Source organism: Lasiosphaeria miniovina (genome assembly GCF_030549165.1).
Source record: "Lasiosphaeria miniovina strain SMH2392-1A chromosome Unknown B0T26scaffold_1, whole genome shotgun sequence".
Taxonomy (NCBI): Eukaryota; Fungi; Ascomycota; class Sordariomycetes; order Sordariales; family Lasiosphaeriaceae; genus Lasiosphaeria; species Lasiosphaeria miniovina.
The window spans coordinates 3,663,649-3,682,360 of record NW_026848220.1 but is presented as its reverse complement, the minus strand read 5'-3'; the positions used below and the strand labels follow the sequence as shown (position 1 = coordinate 3,682,360).

General features: G+C 53.9%; 6 protein-coding genes across 6 annotated transcripts; 4 read left to right on the top strand and 2 right to left on the bottom strand.

Moving 5' to 3' along the window:
- Positions 1 to 71: 71 nt before the first annotated feature.
- Positions 72 to 5,470, top strand: B0T26DRAFT_843804 (uncharacterized protein). Its single transcript, XM_060447578.1, has 3 exons — positions 72 to 472; positions 547 to 1,216; positions 1,276 to 5,470. Exons 1-3 carry the CDS (start codon positions 374 to 376, stop codon positions 5,034 to 5,036), a joined length of 4,530 nt encoding a protein of 1,509 aa, XP_060302872.1. The 5' UTR covers positions 72 to 373; the 3' UTR covers positions 5,037 to 5,470.
- Positions 5,471 to 6,035: 565 nt separating this feature from the next.
- On the bottom strand, positions 6,036 to 7,321 carry B0T26DRAFT_633150 (ER lumen protein retaining receptor; the record flags this gene model as incomplete). The annotated part of the gene is made up of 3 exons (XM_060436512.1): positions 6,036 to 6,749; positions 6,853 to 7,127; positions 7,222 to 7,321. The coding sequence occupies 3 exons, from the start codon at positions 7,319 to 7,321 to the stop codon at positions 6,036 to 6,038; spliced, it is 1,089 nt and encodes a 362-aa protein (XP_060302871.1).
- A 1,856-nt stretch (positions 7,322 to 9,177) lies between these two features.
- On the top strand, positions 9,178 to 10,785 carry B0T26DRAFT_670331 (uncharacterized protein; the record flags this gene model as incomplete). The annotated part of the gene is made up of 3 exons (XM_060439167.1): positions 9,178 to 10,384; positions 10,683 to 10,715; positions 10,769 to 10,785. 3 exons carry the CDS (start codon positions 9,178 to 9,180, stop codon positions 10,783 to 10,785), a joined length of 1,257 nt encoding a protein of 418 aa, XP_060302870.1.
- A 1,834-nt stretch (positions 10,786 to 12,619) lies between these two features.
- Positions 12,620 to 14,064, top strand: B0T26DRAFT_686668 (LicD family-domain-containing protein). Its single transcript, XM_060440913.1, has 4 exons — positions 12,620 to 13,025; positions 13,085 to 13,390; positions 13,443 to 13,570; positions 13,630 to 14,064. Exons 1-4 carry the CDS (start codon positions 12,741 to 12,743, stop codon positions 13,700 to 13,702), a joined length of 792 nt encoding a protein of 263 aa, XP_060302869.1. The 5' UTR covers positions 12,620 to 12,740; the 3' UTR covers positions 13,703 to 14,064.
- A 128-nt stretch (positions 14,065 to 14,192) lies between these two features.
- B0T26DRAFT_686667 (uncharacterized protein) lies at positions 14,193 to 17,109 on the top strand. The gene is made up of 5 exons (XM_060440912.1): positions 14,193 to 14,338; positions 14,410 to 14,449; positions 14,515 to 16,267; positions 16,347 to 16,517; positions 16,665 to 17,109. Exons 1-5 carry the CDS (start codon positions 14,329 to 14,331, stop codon positions 16,902 to 16,904), a joined length of 2,214 nt encoding a protein of 737 aa, XP_060302868.1. The 5' UTR covers positions 14,193 to 14,328; the 3' UTR covers positions 16,905 to 17,109.
- B0T26DRAFT_686665 (uncharacterized protein) lies at positions 17,110 to 18,476 on the bottom strand. Its single transcript, XM_060440911.1, has 2 exons — positions 17,730 to 18,476; positions 17,110 to 17,658 (listed from the first exon to the last, which is right to left on the bottom strand). Exons 1-2 carry the CDS (start codon positions 18,276 to 18,278, stop codon positions 17,137 to 17,139), a joined length of 1,071 nt encoding a protein of 356 aa, XP_060302867.1. The 5' UTR covers positions 18,279 to 18,476; the 3' UTR covers positions 17,110 to 17,136.
- Positions 18,477 to 18,712: the final 236 nt, after the last annotated feature.

Below are 18,712 nucleotides of genomic sequence, written 5' to 3'. Positions count from 1 at the left end.
GGGTTGGCATGGCAGGCACGTCCTCAGGTACGGCGGGCAAAAAAATTGGGGATCGCGTCTGCTGCCTGTAGCTTTGACTTGACTCTTGAAGAGTCGACTCTTTCTTTCTGCAATTCTTTGAAAAAGCGGCCTAACACGCAACATCTCTACGGCTTCTGAGTCTAGCAATTAATTGCACCCACTAACACTTATACTGTTGCACTTCATTTTGCTTGCCGGACGTGGCCTCCCGCGACCGGTCTGTTTAGGCTTTGCGCTTCCCAAAGCTTAATTCGCAGCTCCCCAAGCACGCGCGCGCGAGCATCCACAAATGCTGAGAAGCAATCTGTGAACCTCGAGTCCTCTGTCCAAAGGCGGCTATATTGCAACGGTCATGGCCTTCAGCTTTGGAAACAATGCCGCGGCGGGCGGGGCCGCCGGAGGGACAGGAGGACTGACGCAGGGCAGCGATCTGGAAGTGATCGTGACCGAGGTGAGTCCTGCTTCTTGGATGCCACTTTTTTGCTTCGATTTCCTGCGCCACAAGTACTAACTGCTAATTGCTAGGGTCTCGGCTTTCTCGCACTCGCTAGTGATGCAAAGGTCCAACTGACCTCGCGATGGTCTCCCCCCCCAGCCCCAACCGCATCTCTCCTGAGCATTTCCCCCCGCAAAGGCCTAGTCGCCGCTGCGGGGCCCGATGCTGTTCACATTGCAACTACGGATTCCGTACGGAAGGCATTCGAAGCTGAACGGAGCGGCGATAGTGAAGTGCGGCCGTTTAATCCTGAGGCTAAGGTGCCCCTCCCCTTCCGCATTTCGCAGCTTGCCTTCACGGCCGACGAGCAGTTCCTCCTCTTGTCTGCCGAGAGTGGCGGCGGTCTTGCGGCATACGATGTCCAGACCCTCGTCCAGGGCGGTACGCAGTCAGCCTTTGAGCTGAATACCAATGGCGAGTCAATCCGGGCTCTTGTGCCCAACCCTATGCCTGAGCTGGCTAGCTTTTGCGCTATCGTCACCAACAATGGCAACCTATTCATGGCCAACCTCGCCGAGTGCAAACTCAATGCCGGACCCAACGGGCCGACGTTACGCTCGCAGGTTAGCTGCGCGGCATGGAGCACCAAAGGCAAGCAACTGGTTGCTGGTATGGCGGATGGCACTATTTATCAGATGACACCGGATGGCACGGAAAAGGGGCACATTCCGAAGCCTCCAAGTCTCGGTGATTATCACGGTAAGTTTTGATGAGTTATTCGTGTATTTTATGACCCCTGAAACTGACATATTCTCTAGTATCCTCCGTGACGTGGTTGGAGAACAACGTGTTTCTTGTTATTCACAACCCAACGAATGGACAAGATCCATCGGTATATCATATAATCACTCGACAAGCACCACCTGGAGGCACCCTGACTTTCACCTTTCAGAAACTTACAGATCCCGTGGAACCTTTTGGATCTGACAAGGTTCCGCATCATTCTGTCCTCAGACTCAAGGACTTTCCACCCAACCTCCAGGATCTCCTCCTGGTTTCATCTACTGCTACAGAGACTATAGGCATTTTGTCACGGTCTAAAACTCCACTGTCTAGTGGTAAGCCAGCCGAGGCAATCACAAATGTCTTTACAACGACGGAGCTGGCAGACGATTCAAGACGTGCTCAGCTGCCAATGAGCGAGGATTTGGCCGAGACCTTCCCAGTTGGAACCGCGCTTGACTTATCTGGAAAGGATAAGGTGTACAAGCCCATTCCAACTGACGAGATGGAGCAATCGCCAGGGCCGCTCCCAGGGTTGTGGATTTTGAATAACGAAGGTGTCTTGGCAGTGTGGTGGACTGTCTACAATGAGTCGGTTCGGTCAGGCACGACTTACCCTGGGCTTGTTGCCGCAGATGCCGGCGTATCAGCTCAGCCTGCAACTGTCAAGAGTTCTCTCCCCTCAGCTTTTGCATCCCATGCCAGTGCGCCCGCGTTTGGCGCCCCTTCCAGCGCCGCCCCTGCTTTTGGCACACCCTCCAGCGCCGCCCCTGCTTTTGGCACACCTTCCAGCGCCGCCCCTGCTTTTGGCGACGCATCAGCTATCGGAGCCAATTCATCTCCTTGGTCGACAGGCCCAGTGGCATCTGTAACCCCCTCCTTCGGATCAAGCACCTTTGGGAGCGCGCCCGCAGCGGCAGCACCTGCTTTTGGAGCCCCTAGCTTTGGGACTAAACCGGCTGGGCCAGCTTTTGGCCAGTCTTCAACGATAGGAATGGGGCTAGGCACCAAAGTATCACCTTGGGCGACAGGATCTCCCTCTACCGCAACCCCGGCATTTGGCCAATCTGGCTTTTCTAGCGCCGAGGGAACTCCCAAGGTATTTGGCAGTGCCGCTGCTGCTACGCCAACTTCTGGAGGTTTTGCTGGCTTTGCTACCAAGAGCGGATTCGGGGGCCTGACAGGCAGTCCAAGTGGCCCTAGCCTCTTCGGGTCCAAGCCCTCCGGGGCTTTTGCTTCGACCACGCCAGAAGTGTCGATGGATTCTGATACGGCGTTCCCCCCTTCGCGAGCGAAAGAAAACTCCTCTAACTTTGGATCCTCGCCTTTTGTGCTTGGTACTACATTTAAAGCCGATCCCAAGGCCTCTGACGATAATGAGAAGCCGAAGCCAGGCGCAGGCAGTTCGTTGTTTGGAAGCAACTTTGGCTTATCACTGACCGATGCGGCCAAACAGCCTGTTGTCTCTGAGGTAAAGGTTGAAGATATGGATAGCACTGCCCAGACCCCGGCCCCTAACCAGGAAAAGGAAAAGGCCAAGACCTTGTTCGGTCTCGAATCCACGACACCGACAACCACACCGGCTCCCCCGAAGTTTACTGCTTTCCAGCCCACCTCGGGGCCTTCGACCGGATCGAGCATATTCGGACAGAAACCTTCAACCTCCTCTAGGACTTCTAACATATTCGGGACATCAAAGTTGGCGGCAGCAGAGGGATCGAAGCCCAGCCCCGTCTCGTCAATCTTTGGAACTCCAAAACCAGCTTCAGCTACTCCAATTTCATCATTGTTTGGAACCCCAAAAATCAAGAAGGACGAAGATAAAGAGAACTTAGCAGATATTCCGGAGGCCCCTCTCCCACCCGATGCCACTAGTAAGGCAGTTTTCCACCTCAGTGATTCTTCATCGTATTCAGGATCATCATACTCACCAAAAGCAGCCTCACAAAAGTCGATAAAAGCCGGAGACGCTCCACTACCGCCGGATTTTCTAGGGAAGCCCGTGCCCACCAATACAAAAGAAGCCTCGCCATCGCAAAAGCCCGTACCTAAAGAAGCACCATTGCCGCCCGATTTCATTCCTGACAAGTCAGATTCTATATTAAATCCATTTATTGAAGATGACGCACCATTGCCACCCGATTTCGTCGTCAAGCCGGCATCTCTGCCTCTCCCAGAAGCCCCGGCTGTTCCTAGTAGCCCCGAGCAAGACGAACTTTCTGAGGAAGGGGAGCTTTCAGAGGACGATCAAGAAGATAACGAAGAAGTGGAAGACGGTACAGATGCTGCTAGTGAGGGCAGCGGTATTGATGTTGCTAAGGATCTTAGTCCAACCGCTGGGTTTGGCAACCGTACTCCAGGGTTTACGCCACAAAGCTCATTTGGAGGAATGGGGGGAAGCACCTTTTCAACCATCTCGCGCTCAGAAGCTGAGCAGCCTCGAACGTTGTTTGGCGAAATCAGCAGAAATGCCCCCCCCTTGTTTGCGCAGCCAGTACCCCAAAGCCCTCGATCGCCCAGCCCAGTGCGTGGAGCATCGCGAGCCAGTGTGCTAAGAACCAACGAAACACCCCGCTCTGTCAGTGCTCCGGGAATGGCATCACAGATTTTAGGTCGGAGGCCGCCAACTTCACAGGGGAATCTTGCTTTCAGCACTACAGCGCGATCCTCCCCCCCTATCGACCCAAATGTGCAAGCGCAACGTAAACACGCAGCCAAAAAGGAAGCAGAAGTGCAAGTGCTTGTTGATCCAGAGGATGATGGCATCCAACAGATTCTACGTTCCGAAGTACATCCAACTCTTAATATGAACGAGTTTCTCGCTGTCGACACAAAACTCGAGATAATCGATGCATCTACGAATGGTAGAGAGGTTCCGGTTGCCTGCGAAACCTTGTGGAGAGACATCAACCGCATGGTTGATAGAGTGGGCCTCAACTCAAGGTCTCTGCAATCCTTTGTACTCGGTCACACGACCAAGTTCAAGGAAAGCAGCCGCGATAAAGAAGACCTCGAGAATCCCGATGACTGGGTTCTTGTGGAGGTAGAAGGCCTAAGCATTGTGGAAAACGAATTGGCGAAAGAGCTGCAAGAAGGCCGCCTCAGGGATGTCGAAGAGACAGGGGCTTCGATCCAGGATCTGACACGCGACCTTGCAAAGCTTCGCGTAAAGGAGGAAGACATGCGCAAGGTAATCATGTCGCACATCGATCCTGAACAACTCGCAGCGGCGAGATCTCTTCCACTCAGTGCAGAGCAAGCGACGCAGCAAAACGAACTACGAAGAACCTATGCGACGTTCTCCAAGCTCTTGGCCGAAACCGAAGAGGCCCTGACGATGCTCAAAGCCAAGATCTCGTCGGCAGGCGGAGCATCAGGCAAAGCCCAAGTACCCACTGTTGAAGCGATCATACGTACCATCAACAAGATGACGGGCATGGCAGAGAAGCGTAGTGGCGACATTGATATTCTCGAGAACCAGATGCGTCGACTGCGCCTGGGTTCTATGGGACTCAACGATAGTCCTGGACCTCGCAGCCGAGAAGATTCGCCGTATAAGACACCGCAGAAGAGGTCGATTCTCTCTCCAGAACGCATGCGCGACTCCATGACATCATCTATCGCGTCGTACGGCATGCGAGGAACCCCACCCCGCAAGAAGATGAGCATGTATAGCGAGGAGGAGAAGCAAGCTGTACGTCAGAAGTCGGCCAAGAGACAGGGCACTCTCGAGCGACTGCGCTCGAGTCTGGAACGTTCTGGCCCAAATATTTCTCGTCTTAAAGATGATGACTAAATTGCATCAAGAATTTGGGGAGGGAAGGCAGGTTAGCCCTTGGGGGGTGTTATGAAACGACCATACACGTCGTTAATGGGTTAGTTGGCTGTCGGGAGCCCAATATTGGTTACAAACAGGATGTATACTCTGGCAAATGGCTTTTTTCATAATCAGAAGGAACCGAAACCTACGAGCCAAGAAACACGTATGAAGCCTTGGATTAGGTTGTAAGGAAATAAAGGGATTAGCATCGCCTCGGTCGTTTAGGTAGTCTCAGAGATAGTTTACTCTTAGCACAACTCTGCCCTCCCCAACGAGGGTATCTGCTATTATTATCATACGATGCCTTAGGGATAAGGACCTTGGGGTTCCCCTTGGCCGTCCAGTATTAAGACGGACTAGAGTTAATAACCCACGTCTAGATGGTTGTTGTCCTGGCAGGTTTTAAGCTCTGTCTACCTCCTTTCCGTAGTTAGGTACCTTACCTTACACTTTATTGGTGTTTCATCATCTTACTACTTTGGCCAACAAGAGATATTTATCCTGTCAGGGGTTAGCCGCCCCCAAGCAGTTAATTCCATAGACGCCGGGTGATGAAGTGATTTGAAGCTCTACCAGCGGCAAAGATAAGTATCTTCTGTTCGTCCAATATAGATACATAACTTATATAAAATTTGCGTCGTCCGCAGCATGGTCGACAGTACCTAAGGACTCAGGCCCGTGGCAATATTGACCCCGTCGTTCGCTGTTATCCCCCTTGACCGCCCCCCCCCCCACCAACACACCCTTTTCACGATAATCTGAAAGCGAGCAATTACTCCACAGTATTTGGATACAAAGTGTTCTTGTTTTTTGTTGTAAAAAATGGCATTCAAGCAGCTCTCTCGTCGCCACACGCCAGAAGGGATGAAAGCACCCACCGAAACAACCCGTGCTGTGTGCTACCCAAAAAAAAAGCAAGATAGGAAAGGAGAAAAAGGGGACTCATTAAGGAGCGTTACTTCTGTGCTGATTTGATCAATCCTTCCATTCGTCTCCGTTCCGGATCCCGGTGGGCGCACCGAGAGGGTCGGTATGTTTTGATGCTTGGGGCAGGGGCGCGTCATCCTCATCCTCGTCGAGGGCCATGGCGAGCTCGTCGGGGTCGCGCATCCTAGCGTCGGGATCGACAACGCCTTCGGTGACACCGTGCTCCTCGTCGTCGTCTAGCGATGGTTCGTGCTCGAGGAGGCCTTCGTCGGCGCTGACCGAGATGCCGCGCGAGCCCCACTTGGGTCTCACATTCCGACTGTTATTGGTGGTAGAAGAGGGGTGATGGTTGAAGGCGCCGCCAGCGGGGCCTCTCTCCTCGTCGTCGTCGTCGCCGTCTATTTCGCGGGCAATGTGCTTGTTGCCGAAGATGCGGCCAAGCAGCCAGCCGCGGCGCATGTCGTCGGCGTCGACAACCCCGCCGTTGCGCAGCTTGACGCGCTGGCGCGTCCAGTATACCCAGGCAAAATCGGCGTAAAAGGCCGTCTGGATGATGCCGAAGATGACAGAGATTGGCTCGGGCTGCCGGCCGTTGATGTCGAACGCGCGAACGATCCAGCTAATCAGATACAGGCCGCGATACGATCCCAAGAACACAATGTAGAGGGACGTGATGACTGTCGGCACTGTCGTCTGGCGCAGCAGCAGGAGCTGCGGTAGCACGGCAAACGCTTCGAGGATTTGCGAGAAGACCCAGAGCCACTTGAGTTCGAGACAAGTCAGCGCGCAATCATTGTAAGAGGTGGGGTGGGAGATTTAGCCGGCCAAAACAGAGAAGGTTAGTGAGCGGTGGGATATCAGTTACCTCTTTGAAGCTCTGCGCGTTGGAGAATATCAACATGGCGAAGGGCGACAGTATGAGACAACCGGCGAGTATGCCGGCACTCAGCTTCCAGGCCACCTCACGCTCCCGTGTGCGGGGGTAGACGAAGCGCATGATTCCCAAGGTGTAAAAGGACGAGAGGATGTAGAAGACCTTGAAGAAGTGGTTCCATTTCGACGTCTGGAGGCCCTGGAACAAGTCGACATAGCGCGTGAGGAAGACCAGGGTGTAGAAGACCTGCATTATGAGGGATACACCTGCGGGCAAGAGCAACAAGGTCAGTCAGCCTTTAGGTCTAGGGTGCGGCAAAGGTGAGTGGCAGAAATTCCAGGGTGACGTGTGCATCCGTACCTTCAGCGCTCCTATTTCGGTGGATGGAATATATCAGGATACATTTCGCCGTGATGTGCGAAAGATCCGCAAGCTCCCTGAATATCTGTACGTTGGACATAGCCGTTAGCCAGCTGCGCTATTCAATTTTGCTCTGCTGCCATGTCCTCAGAGGGCCACCCGATGCTTTGTTTGTTTCCTCGCCCAAGAAAGACTTGCATTCATCTTGTGCTATGCGGGTTTCGAGTTGTTTGCACCCTAGCTGTTTGACGTAGTCGTTGGAGACAGGCAGTTATCGAGGAAATCCGAGCCTGGGTAGGGGGTTGCCGGCGCGGAGGGCTCGGTGATCTATTGCATCACTTGGGTCGAACGGTTATCGGTCGGGTGGGATTGCCGGCTTGCGTGGCCTGCTTGGCTTGACGAGCGCGACAAAGCTCTGGGGCGCCGAGAAGTTGAAGTTGGGGAGAAAACAGTACGGAAAATTAGCGCTCAGAGGCAGTTTAGCCAGCGACGAAGCTGGACGTTGCTGGAGAAGCTTGGGCGTTGAACCATGGGTGCCGCTCGGGAAATGGTGACGATGAGGGCGTGGAGACAATGACCAGGCAGCTTATTCACTGTTGGTAGACATGTTGAGCCAGAAGCTCTCCCGAGGCACCCCCACACCTGTCTCAGCCTCATCAGCTGCAAGGATCCGGTTGTCCAGCTGCCTTTCAGCCGGCAGATAAGGGTTAGGGTTGGCATTCTTGGATGAAAAGGGGTCGCTCTCTTAGCTTCGGACCAAAGTCAACAACATGTGCCACACAAAGGCCTCCTCGACAATCCCTTCGAATGAAATCCTTTCAATCCCAACTCACTTCTTTTCCTTATCTATTTCGTCATTTAATGGCGTGTTTTTTTTGTTTCGTTTGTTACCTTAAGAGATTGTGGCCTTAGTTTGTCCTTTCTTTGCGTGTTGCCCCTGGAGATTTAGGATGTGTAGACACCATCAAGTCCGGCCGGCTCTTTCTCAACGCACTCATCCCATAGCCAAAATATAACGACTGCGAAATCTGTAAAGCCGAAGAGAGCTGGCTTCCAACACGTCGTATCTATTACTTATTCGCTGGAACTCAGCATGTCCGCGATATTACACTCGACCAAACCAGGAGCCTGAGCTTCTGCGACCAGATGGAAAGGCAAAGCTGGGCCCATTTACTTACTAGTTACCATGTACAGTAGATAGTTACATGTATCAAAATAGAAATAGATGCGGTCCGGTTTGTGTCAAAGGTTGGTCTCGGGGGTTTAGCGTCGACACACAGCGTCCAACTCACCCGCTCGACTAATACAGCCTTCTCATGTTCCTGAGTAGCTCACTTTTCTCTCACTTTTTACTCGCCTCACTTGTTGTTCGCTTTGCTTCTACTCTTTCCTCGCTGCTATCTCTTACCCCGCCAAGAACAAACTGGGAGTCCCGTATAATTTTGAGATAGATCTGTGAGGGCCGGGTGCCTTACCTTTCACTCTTCTGCTCCCACACCACACCTACCTGCTAAAACCTCCAGCACACAACTTTGCAAGGGTTCAAAACGGCACCAGCTCATCACACAGGCCAGCCTGGAAAAGAGGGTCGCCTTGACCGGAACATCATCTCACCCCTCAACTCCAGCTGTCCTTCCCCAAACACTGCATCGAGCGCGCGATCGGTCGCTAGTCGGCATTTGCACACTTGCTCTTTGCCACTCTCGTGTTTTCCTACTCAAATTTTTGTAGAGGAAGTCCTCCTTCCCAAGCCGCAATCAAGGCAGCATCGAGTATTGAGAGCTCGACGCGGTAGTCGAGAAACAGCCCCCGTGTATTCTCTTTGCCCAAAGTAAAGATGTATTGCACCTCGTCATCCAGCCCGGTTCCCCAAATTTTACACGTCGGAGCGCCTGCTAATAACAATTACCCCGCGCAAGTGCAAATCTTGCACGAAAATATTGGGAGAAAGGAGCCATGTGTCGAGTCGACCAGTCTATCTGTGTCGTGTGCGACTACCAGGCTCGATACCGCTTCCGTGCCTGCAACACCTGGGCACGCACCCAGTTTGACCGCCACCCCAGTAACGATAAGTTCGCCCCTCAGGAGCGTTATGATGTCGATCGCGAGTTCAAGCCGGGAACTTGCTTCAACTGCGAATGGTTCGTGCGGTACAACGTCAACAAGCCGTATGTCTGCGACCACTGCATCTACGAGGCGAGCGTGATCCGCCACGCTCGCAACGTTAAGGCGTACAGCGATCTCCTGCTCCACATTGCGGGCAGACGCGAGGAGCGCCGACTGAACCGGGAGTGGTACAAGCACGAGTCCATCCGGTCAGCCATCACCAAGGCCTTGCTAGAAGAAGACGGCGACCTCCAGCTCGAGCTCGTGAACAACATCCCCCAGGACATCATCGAGGCCGCTGAGCAGAACAACCAGGCGGGCTCCCCGGCGCTCGAATTCCTGGGAAAGTATCTCGCGCACTTCTGGGAGACCGAGGACGCCGGCTTCTTCGAGATGCGGGCCGCGGACACCGACATCTCGTGGGTCACGGTGCGGCAGCCGCAGTGCCCGCTGTGCAGCGACATGCGCCCGGACATCATCGGCCACCGGCCCGAGTTCAAGTTCGAGCCTAACGCGGCGGCCTGGCGCCTCTTGCAGCAGGACCGCAAGCGCGCGTCCGAGTGCGAGATGTCGTGCCGAGTGCACCTCGGAACCTTCCCTGAGCCCTGCGCCCGCTGCGCCGAACGCGAGCAGCTGCTCCGCTACGAGATCGAGGACGAGATTAAGCGTACGACTAGCTTTGGTTGGATCCCTAAGCTCTTCGATTGGATCAAGAAGCGGTCGCGCAACTCGTATCTCGAGGATACCGCCGCCAACGGCCCCTGGAAGCGCGGCTCGATGGTCCCGCCGGCGACGGCGGACGATGCGCTGCTGCTGAGTCCCATTGCACGCAACAATGCCGTGGTCGAGGCCCACAATATGATGGCGGAAAAGTGGAAGCAGGAAACCAGTTCCTTCTGGAGAGATACCGCCGTCCAGTCGAGATCCGTCCAGCTGATTAGGGCAAGCGAAGACAACGACGTTGAGATGGCTAGCAGTGGCGGCGGCGGCGGCGGCGTCGCCTACAGTATCATTAGCGCCAGCGCTTATAGCGACGACACGAGTATCCGTAGCGGCGGTAGGTATAGTGTCACCAGTGGCAGCGTTAGCTACAGTGTCGCCAGTGGCAGTGCCAATGACACTATTGCCCACTATCGTCGACGACGGTAGCGGAAAACCATGGTGGCGGTTGCGTGGTGGACACGGAGTTTGGTTATGGGATTGTTTCGGTCTCGGCAGCATTGGTATCGGTAACTGTGTTGGCGTTTTTCTGTCTCCTTTTCGGGGATGGGGGAGGAAAGGCGTTTGGAAGGCGTTTAGGCATCAAGCGAGGCTGTTCAGCTCACACCACTTGGGAACCTAATGTCGAGCCCCAGCTCCTCTTGTTGGATCACGGGCGCTCTGCATTTGTACGTGTGTATGTACTGGATAGTTAACTGTTCAGCTAATCTTTCTCGGCAAGCAAATCAGGAGCAGTGAGGACAATAATGCAAAAAAATTAATAAGTGACATCAGGGGTTTCTTGTTGCGATGGAACGCATTCACGGCCTTGGTTAATCTGGCATGGGTTTATTTGCCAGGAGTTCCAACGTGCTTGAGATGATATAATCCAATCCCTAAATATTTGTTAGCGGCGGACTTTCCAACATTTGAAAGACCTAAATAACTTACAGCTCGCCCTGAAGTTTTTTGCGCAAGAGCTTGTAGAACCCCTTTTATAGAATCTCAGAGGCCTTCTTACTCCTAGAAATACCTATATATATTCAAAGCTTCCACTAGCCGGCGCGTTTGCTCTTTATTCTTCTTAAAGAATCTACCTATATGCTACACTTATAAATAGTTCGGGATTGAACCAAGGTACATACTCTTCTAAGGCTGCCCCTTCAATTGTAGTCAAGGCCGAGGGGAACGCTGTGAATCTTTACCTATTCCCCAAGGCTGCTACGTAAGCCTTCTATATCCGTAGGTATCAGAAAAGCATGATGTGCTAAAAATGTGGGTGCGAGACGACAAACAGACCGGGACTCGAGAAGTACATAAGGTAGTCCATGCTATGTGTGGTGGACGGACACAATTGCTGGTTTCGGTGGATGCTGACGCGGCAGGTAGCAGTGACGTGGCTTGAACAAGCTTGAATAAACCTGGTTACCGGGCGCCTCCTAGTAATTCCTAGGCTAGGACTCTTCATCCACTAGCAGACGTGAGTTTTATCGTCCGTGTTAGGGAATGGGGAACCATAATCCAAAGGTCAGGAAAATCCGCAAAAGGGGTTCGGGCCTTGGCATTCACTTTGTTTAGGTTGAACTACGGATACTACCTCCCCCCTCATTCCGTGGTCATATGGTCACAAAAAGAAAAATCAAGCTTTCTTTTGCCCGTTGCGTTTCCCCGCCGCACAGGGATGCATGCATGCGTTTCAGGGAAGGTGCAACGGCTTGCTTATCACACCTCCCTTAGCGTTGTGCTCGACACGCGGCCGAGCAGGGGACCGTGAATGTGCCGAATGCAACCCGTTGTCCATGTATGTAGCATCATCGCAACCAACCCTACAAACTCACCTGAGAACAAGATAAACGTCGGACTCCGTTCCTTCGCTTTTTTGTAGTATGATGCTTCTCTCCCCGGACTCATGCGGACGCCCAGGGCCGACGGGCGGGCGGGATTGGGAGACTGAGAGAAACCCCCAAATCCGAGACATCGAATCCTGGGCTGGGAGTGCGAAGTGCGACTTCCTAGGTATATCGCTACTAGAACCAAGGCAGACGCTCTTTCCTTTCAGGCTCTTAGCCCTCTTTCTTTCCTCTCCTGGCTGTCTAGTTTCTAACGTCCGTAACCCTCGCTCAATTTGAACTGGTTTGCATGCCGTTCACACCCCGCCGCGGCAGGGTCACCTAATTCCTGCTTCTTTCATCAATCCTAACCAGGATAATTGATGTCGATTCTGGCCAAACCCCACCAAACCATCTATCCCTAGCTCTCATCTACCCATCCATCTGTCTCTGGTCACGCCAAGCCTGTTGACTCGGGCAATGATCTCGACCTCTGTTACCCTCGTCGATAAGTTCTGTATTTCTGAAGCCTTGCCTGCGCAATTTGCCTATTTCTTGTTGTGCCATCTGCCTTCCTGAACTCTCCAACCCTCCCACCCCGGTCTTCTCGGGTGACTGGCTCTGCTGAAAATGCATATTTGCCATCTTTTGCTTTCTGCTGTCGTCTTTTCGGCAGTCGCGGCGACGACACCAGTACAGAAGCGAGATGCCGACTTCTTATCGGTACGGACAAAGAATACCAAGGATATGAGTGGGCGGGGAGGGGACCCGCCCGAGAAATACTTTCGTATGTGAGCACTTGTACAGACTGTCAATCACTGTCCATATCCTGTTTGCAGCGTTTGGTTTGATGTTCTTGAGCTTGAGCTGATAACGGACGAGCAGATGAGTCGATGTAAGAGACAATGCTCCAGTGGAAAACAAAAGGCTGATTTGGCACAGCTTCCACCCACACTACGATGGCCGGTATTGTTCAAGTTGCCCAGGTGTATTCTGCTAATACGTTTTCTGATACTGCCCTGCAGTTTTGCCGAGAGCACACTCAACTACACGGAACAGAAAAAGGCCTTGAGGGGCCTGGTACAGGCATTTCTCGTCACATTCAATGACCTAAGTATTGAGACGTGGCTCATGCACGGCACTCTTCTCGGATGGTGGTGGAATAAGCAGGTAAGAGTAATTGCTCTCCCATACATACGAACTACCTGGATTAACTCATATCCTTCAAGATACTTCCGTGGGATTCCGACATTGACGTCCAGGTTTCTGAGACAAGCATGTTCTTCCTGGCAGCGTACTACAACATGTCTGTATTCTACCATCGTATGCCGGGGAAGCCAAAAGGACGGGAATATCTGCTGGAGGTGAACCCCCACTATCAGAACCGGGGGCAAACCGACAAACTGAATGTCATCGATGCGAGATGGATCGACATGGAGAGCGGGCTTTTCATTGATATCACAACTGTCCGATACAATATGACTCATCCTGCCGGGGAAGGAATGATGAGTTGCAAGGACGGTCACGAATTCAGGGTAACAAAGATACCTCTCCTAAGATAGAGCAGCAGAAACTAACATATTCTAGGATACCTATTTGTTCCCGTTACGAAGCGCGTTGTTTGAGGGCGTTCGCACAAAAATCCCATACCGCTACCGCGAACTCCTGGTCGGGGAATACGGGGAAAAGGCGTTATCACTAACCGAGTTTAAGAAGTAAGACTAATCTAGAACTCAAAGGGGATGGGTTTCAAAGATACTAACACGCTTCGTAGCCACCGGTTTGACGACGACCAGATGGAATGGATCCCAGTGACAGAGGAGATGAAATCTCGGGCGGATCTCTAGATTATGTAAGAGCACAAGGGAGGGGATCGCGTGAATGTGGGAGACAGAAAAGTTCACAAGATGGTGTCTCAAAATACGGCAAACATGGAAGCAGCTGGTGTGAGCAAAGAAAATACCAAGATTTGGACGAAGGATGGGCGGGTGACCTCGAATTGAGATAGCTTTGTTTTCAAGATCACCCTGGAAGCAGTTGTCAGAAATATGTTGTTAAAGCAACATTGAGTGATGAATTTAAGAAACAGTCAAGCAAGCCAGTTATCTAGTGCACTACACATAAATAAATACCAAACCTGGAAGTAACCCAAGTTACGTAGGTGGACGTTTCAATACTTGGCATCTGAGCCTCATCGGCATCCGTTTCAAACCATAGTCTTGGCAGCGCCATGAACCCCGCTAGTGTTTGCCAAGCTCGCCATTCTGGGGAGGGACCCTGCACTAACCCATAATCCCCCCGCTAGTCCTCCCGGTCGCCCAAAGTCGCGTCTCGTTACATTCGCAGTCGCGTTCCTCAAAATAACCCCGCCGTCATCCTAGGCCAGGCGACATTTGGACAACCTTGGAAGACAATGTAGCGGCCTCACGTGCGAATCGACATTTCTAGGCTGAGGGGGCAACCAGAAACAGCCATGGCTACCAGTATGTTTCTAACGCGCTGTACCTTTTCAATTGATTTGATCGCAAACTGACAACGAGACATCGCAACTCAGGTCGACAGGAGCGCATGCAAGAGCGCATGCGCGGCGCTGGGTAAGCCGTTTGATTTTGCTTTGTTATTACTTCCCCCAATCGAGCATGTCCTAACATTGTGGAAGACGTCACCAGGTCGAAGACGTGTCGTTCAATTTTGTCATCCCAGTTGCCCCAGTGGCATTACCTGGAGAGCACCAGCCGACCCCCGAAGTCGATGCCCAAGAAATAGCCCCAGCAGCTCTCGGGCCATCGCCCACGCCCGCGCCTAATCTAACCCTGGCTTCTTTATCGCGGCCGATTTCTAATACGTCGGCCAAGAGAAAGCATCTAGCCCGGAATGCGGCGCGTTCGAGCCCGCCGTTGCCGGCGGCTGCAGCAGTCAGCCGGCGTCCATCATCGCCAGCTCATGTGTCACAGCCAGAAATCTATGACATCCCTGATGCCAGCAGCCCCGAGGAGGCACCAGTTCAGGTCAATGGACGCCTCAGGAAAAGATCATCACCGGCCCAGCGGCAGGTGGCGCCTGCTGAGCATGGTCAGCAGCAGGTAATCGAACAGGACCACGGGGACCCAACGGCTGTGGGGGCTGTTAGTCCAGCGCAGCCGCCGGTGTTATCGTCCTCGTCCTCACGGCAATTGTCTAGGCGCGTGGCCCGTACCGCCTCACCAGTTGCGACTGGCGAAATTCTGGCCGAGGAGGTGACCGAGAGCCCTGTAAGCGCACCGGGGAGCGGGCGTCGGCGGCGTGTACGCATTAGCGAGGGCGCGTTTGTCGTAGGGTCAAGTACACTGCTCCAACGGGTTCTTGAAGATCTTAACGAGACTACAACAACTAATGTGGGCGATGTACCGTCGTCTTCGCCGCTGGAGCGCATGGCGGCCGCGAGAAAGAGCCTTGGACAGCGGCGCTCTGTACCTTCCAGGGCAACAGTGACAGGGCCGCCCGAACCAGAAGCATTAGTACTATCGCCCGCAGCCACCCGTCGGGAAAGAGGGCGGCCATCTGGAAGCAGTCTCGCAAATCCCGGTGACGACGGCGTTGAAGGCAGTGCTCGAATATCATCACCCGATATGGGACCTCCCAGCGAGACTGATATATCTACCGACGTGGCCAATGACGAGGTAGAGAATGAAGGTGAGGATGAGGATGAGGATGAGGATGGGGCAGCGGAAGAGATCAGCGACAGAGAAGCCGCTCGGAAGTTGGGGAGAACCCGTACGAGACGGAGTCTGCGCGCTCCTTCGCCCGACCTGGGATCTCAGCCTATCGAGCAGCACGAGGAAGAGGAGCAAGAAGAAGAAACCATTGCCCCCAAGCGACGTCGGAGGAAGGAGCCAGAGATCGAGGGCGAACCAGTTGCCAAACGCCGCCAGAGGAATAGCACACAAGCAAGTCAACAATCTAAACCGCGGAGGGCTAAGCCCGTGCCTACGCCCATGCCTGAACCTGTGCCGACGTCCCGCCCCATGCCCAAATCCAAGGTTGGACCGATAAAACAGGCAAAAGGGCGGAAGGAGGGAAATCATTCCAACGGCGCCGACGGACAAGAAGAATCTCGAACGGATGCTGAGCCTGTTCCTGTCACTGTAACTGTCCAGCGCTTCACTAGGAAGGGAGCGGCACATTTCGGTGGCGACGAGGACGAGACCGACACAGAGTTTCTCAACGCCGAGATACCGTTCGCGAACCGCGCGGGCGTGAACGCCGTCGATGTCCTGTCCAAACTGTGCGAAGAACTTATCGAGAACTTCCTGGGCAAACTGCAGGAGCGGGCCTGGGAGGCCGGGAATCTAGCCGCCAAGAGAGAGCAGAAGACCATGCACCGCACGCTTGAGGCCTTTCAGGAGGAGCTGAGAACTCGGCTTCTTGAGCATGTGAGTTCTCTTGATACATTCTAAACTTGCCGCTCTTCATTCAGTTATCTCAGGAGAAGAACTAACAGGACGAACCCAGACAATCGCACTGGACACACTGCACGCCCTGCGGAAGCGGGTGCGCGTGACCCAAAAAGAGAGGCTCTCTCTGCGCGAGGAAATCTTGCGCATCCGCGCCGAGCGCGAACAGGTCGCTCTGCGAATGGACGCCATCCGCATCAAGCACGAAGCGGAGAGCAAGGAGGCTTTGGTAAGCCATCTCCTTTTCATGTTTCCTATTACCATTTTCAGCCCTCGCCGAAACCCAAACAACCCGGCCCCTGTCAAAACTTCCCCTACTACCTACCTTACATCTGAGACGGCAGGTTCGGCTGCTGACTACTGGTGTTGATTCTAGCGGCACATCTTCCTCTCCTCGGCCATGCACGACATCGACCTGGCAGTGGAAAAGGGCCACGCGGCCCCGGAGCTGTCGGCGGCGGAGCGGAAGCAGGTAGACCTGGCCAACCTCGAGCTGCTCATCAGCAGGGTGTCGGACCAGGCGTGTGCTGCGAGCGACGGGGGAGGGGCTTTGAAGCAGATCAAGGAGTTCAATGCCTTTTTAGAGCGGGCGGCCACTGCTTTGGAGAGCAGATGAGAAGATGAGATGTCCTGACGAAGCATCGAACGAATGTAAATGACACACACCAGTTGAAGTGGAGGTGCGGAATACGTCGAAACACCAGTATGGCTGCCGTATGGATAATTGGTTAGGAGCCTCGGTTTGGGCGTGCTGATGGTGATTAACAAGTTTGTTATATATTTGTATACAGTAATGAATATATAAGTGGAGGAAGTAAATAAGTCCCCCTCAACGGATAATAAGTATTCTATTTCGGCCCGATCCAGTTCCGGAGCTTGTCGCCGATCGACTCGCCCCCGCTGTCCTTTCTGGCTTCCCTCTCCTTGGCCTGCTCCTGCCACAGAGCCTGCACCTGCGACGCCATCTCGGCCTTGGCCCTGTGCTCGGCCCGCAGCGCCGCCTCTTCAGCCGCCCGGTCATGGTCGGGCAGCTTCTCTAGCTTGGCTCTCCATGCAGCCAGAGTGGCCGCATTGGGCTCCTCCCCGGCGTCGGCGGCCGCGCCACCACCTGCGCCGGCCGCCTCCCTGACGGCAGATGCCGTGCCGGACGCAGCTGCGGCACCTGCAGCCCGCGCCGTCTGCGCGGCTGGCGACCTATCGAGCAGCGGCGGGAATTTGGGCACGGGCAGCCCCTCCGCCTTGGCCTTCTCGATGGCCGTCTCCTGCTCCAGCATCCGCTGGTACAGCGCGTCGGCGTGCATCTGGATGTCCTCGTCGACCTCGCGCGGGCGGTCATATGTGGACAGATAGCCGAGGGCCTTGAGGAGTCTCTATATATATTTTCTTTCATCAGTAAATGAAGATGAGGAGGCAAGGTCGGGACTGGAAGAGAAGAACGTACAGACTGCACCATGTAGCACCGCTCAAAGCGCTGCACCTCGGTGTGACACATGGTCATCTTCTGCGCCCAGTCGCCGTTCTTCATGCAGTCGCTCCACGCCAGCTGCTCGTCGGAGCAGTTCTCCAGCGCCGCCCCGCCGATCGCCAGCTTGCGTTCCTTGAACCCTTCCAGCACATCCATCAGCTTCTCGTGGTCGCTCTTGGTCGACGCCTCCACCGAACTCTGCGACTGGTACGTCTTCCACAGGTCCGCGTACCGCCCGTCCTGGAACTGGCTCTCGCGCGGCACCGCTGGAACATCGCTGGCGGCTTCTGGCTGTTGGGGGTTTTGCGCCGACGCTGGTGTTAGGGGCGCCTTTTGTTTCTGCTGCTGCTGCTGCTGCTGCTGTAGTTGTGTTTGTTGCTCACCGGCGCTCGCAGGTGTGTATTTAATGGGCGATTCCTTCTTGAGGAACTCGCGGAGCTTGGGGTCGAGCTTCCGGAGAGGGTCGTTCTCGCTGTTGTCGCCTCCCCTTCCTCCCGCTCCGAACCACCCGTCGAGCCACCCCATAGCTGCTTTCCTGCTTGCCCGCGCCGGCGAAAAAACCCCCCCCCCAATTCAAGGCAGCCGAATTCTGCAATATCGAGGTATGGTATTGTCGCGCTGGATCACCTAGTAGTTGCACTGTATATATAGCATTACCGTCGTCACCGCCAATGGGTCAAGACGAAGCAAGCTCCGTTCTCCATTATCTCAGCTTAGAGCTCCTTCACAATTTGGGCGGAAAGTGGCGGCAGAAAACACCCCAGCAAGCAACCCAAACCCTTTCTACCCCATGGTTAGGGTTTCAGAACAACAAACGCCCCTTTTTGATTCATAACCTGAACTCCTCAACGCCGCCAAGAATACATCAACCTCCAGCAAAAATCGAACAATCTCTTTTAAATACCGTAGTCAGCCTCCCAAGTCATTTAAAAGAAATATACACAAGATTTTGGCTCTAC

Coding starts and splice junctions, on each gene's coding strand:
- B0T26DRAFT_843804 (XM_060447578.1), top strand. CDS start 374: ATGGCCTTCAGCTTTGGAAACAATGCCGCGGCGGGCGGGGCCGCCGGA. Junction 473..546: donor TGGAAGTGATCGTGACCGAG/GTGAGTCCTGCT, acceptor GCTAATTGCTAG/GGTCTCGGCTTTCTCGCACT. Junction 1,217..1,275: donor AAGTCTCGGTGATTATCACG/GTAAGTTTTGAT, acceptor CATATTCTCTAG/TATCCTCCGTGACGTGGTTG.
- B0T26DRAFT_686668 (XM_060440913.1), top strand. CDS start 12,741: ATGAGTCGATGTAAGAGACAATGCTCCAGTGGAAAACAAAAGGCTGAT. Junction 13,026..13,084: donor GATGGTGGTGGAATAAGCAG/GTAAGAGTAATT, acceptor ATATCCTTCAAG/ATACTTCCGTGGGATTCCGA. Junction 13,391..13,442: donor AGGACGGTCACGAATTCAGG/GTAACAAAGATA, acceptor AACATATTCTAG/GATACCTATTTGTTCCCGTT.
- B0T26DRAFT_686667 (XM_060440912.1), top strand. Junction 16,268..16,346: donor GAACTCGGCTTCTTGAGCAT/GTGAGTTCTCTT, acceptor GGACGAACCCAG/ACAATCGCACTGGACACACT. Junction 16,518..16,664: donor CGGAGAGCAAGGAGGCTTTG/GTAAGCCATCTC, acceptor TGTTGATTCTAG/CGGCACATCTTCCTCTCCTC.
- B0T26DRAFT_686665 (XM_060440911.1), bottom strand. CDS start 18,278: ATGGGGTGGCTCGACGGGTGGTTCGGAGCGGGAGGAAGGGGAGGCGAC. Junction 17,659..17,729: donor GGTGCTACATGGTGCAGTCT/GTACGTTCTTCT, acceptor AAATATATATAG/AGACTCCTCAAGGCCCTCGG.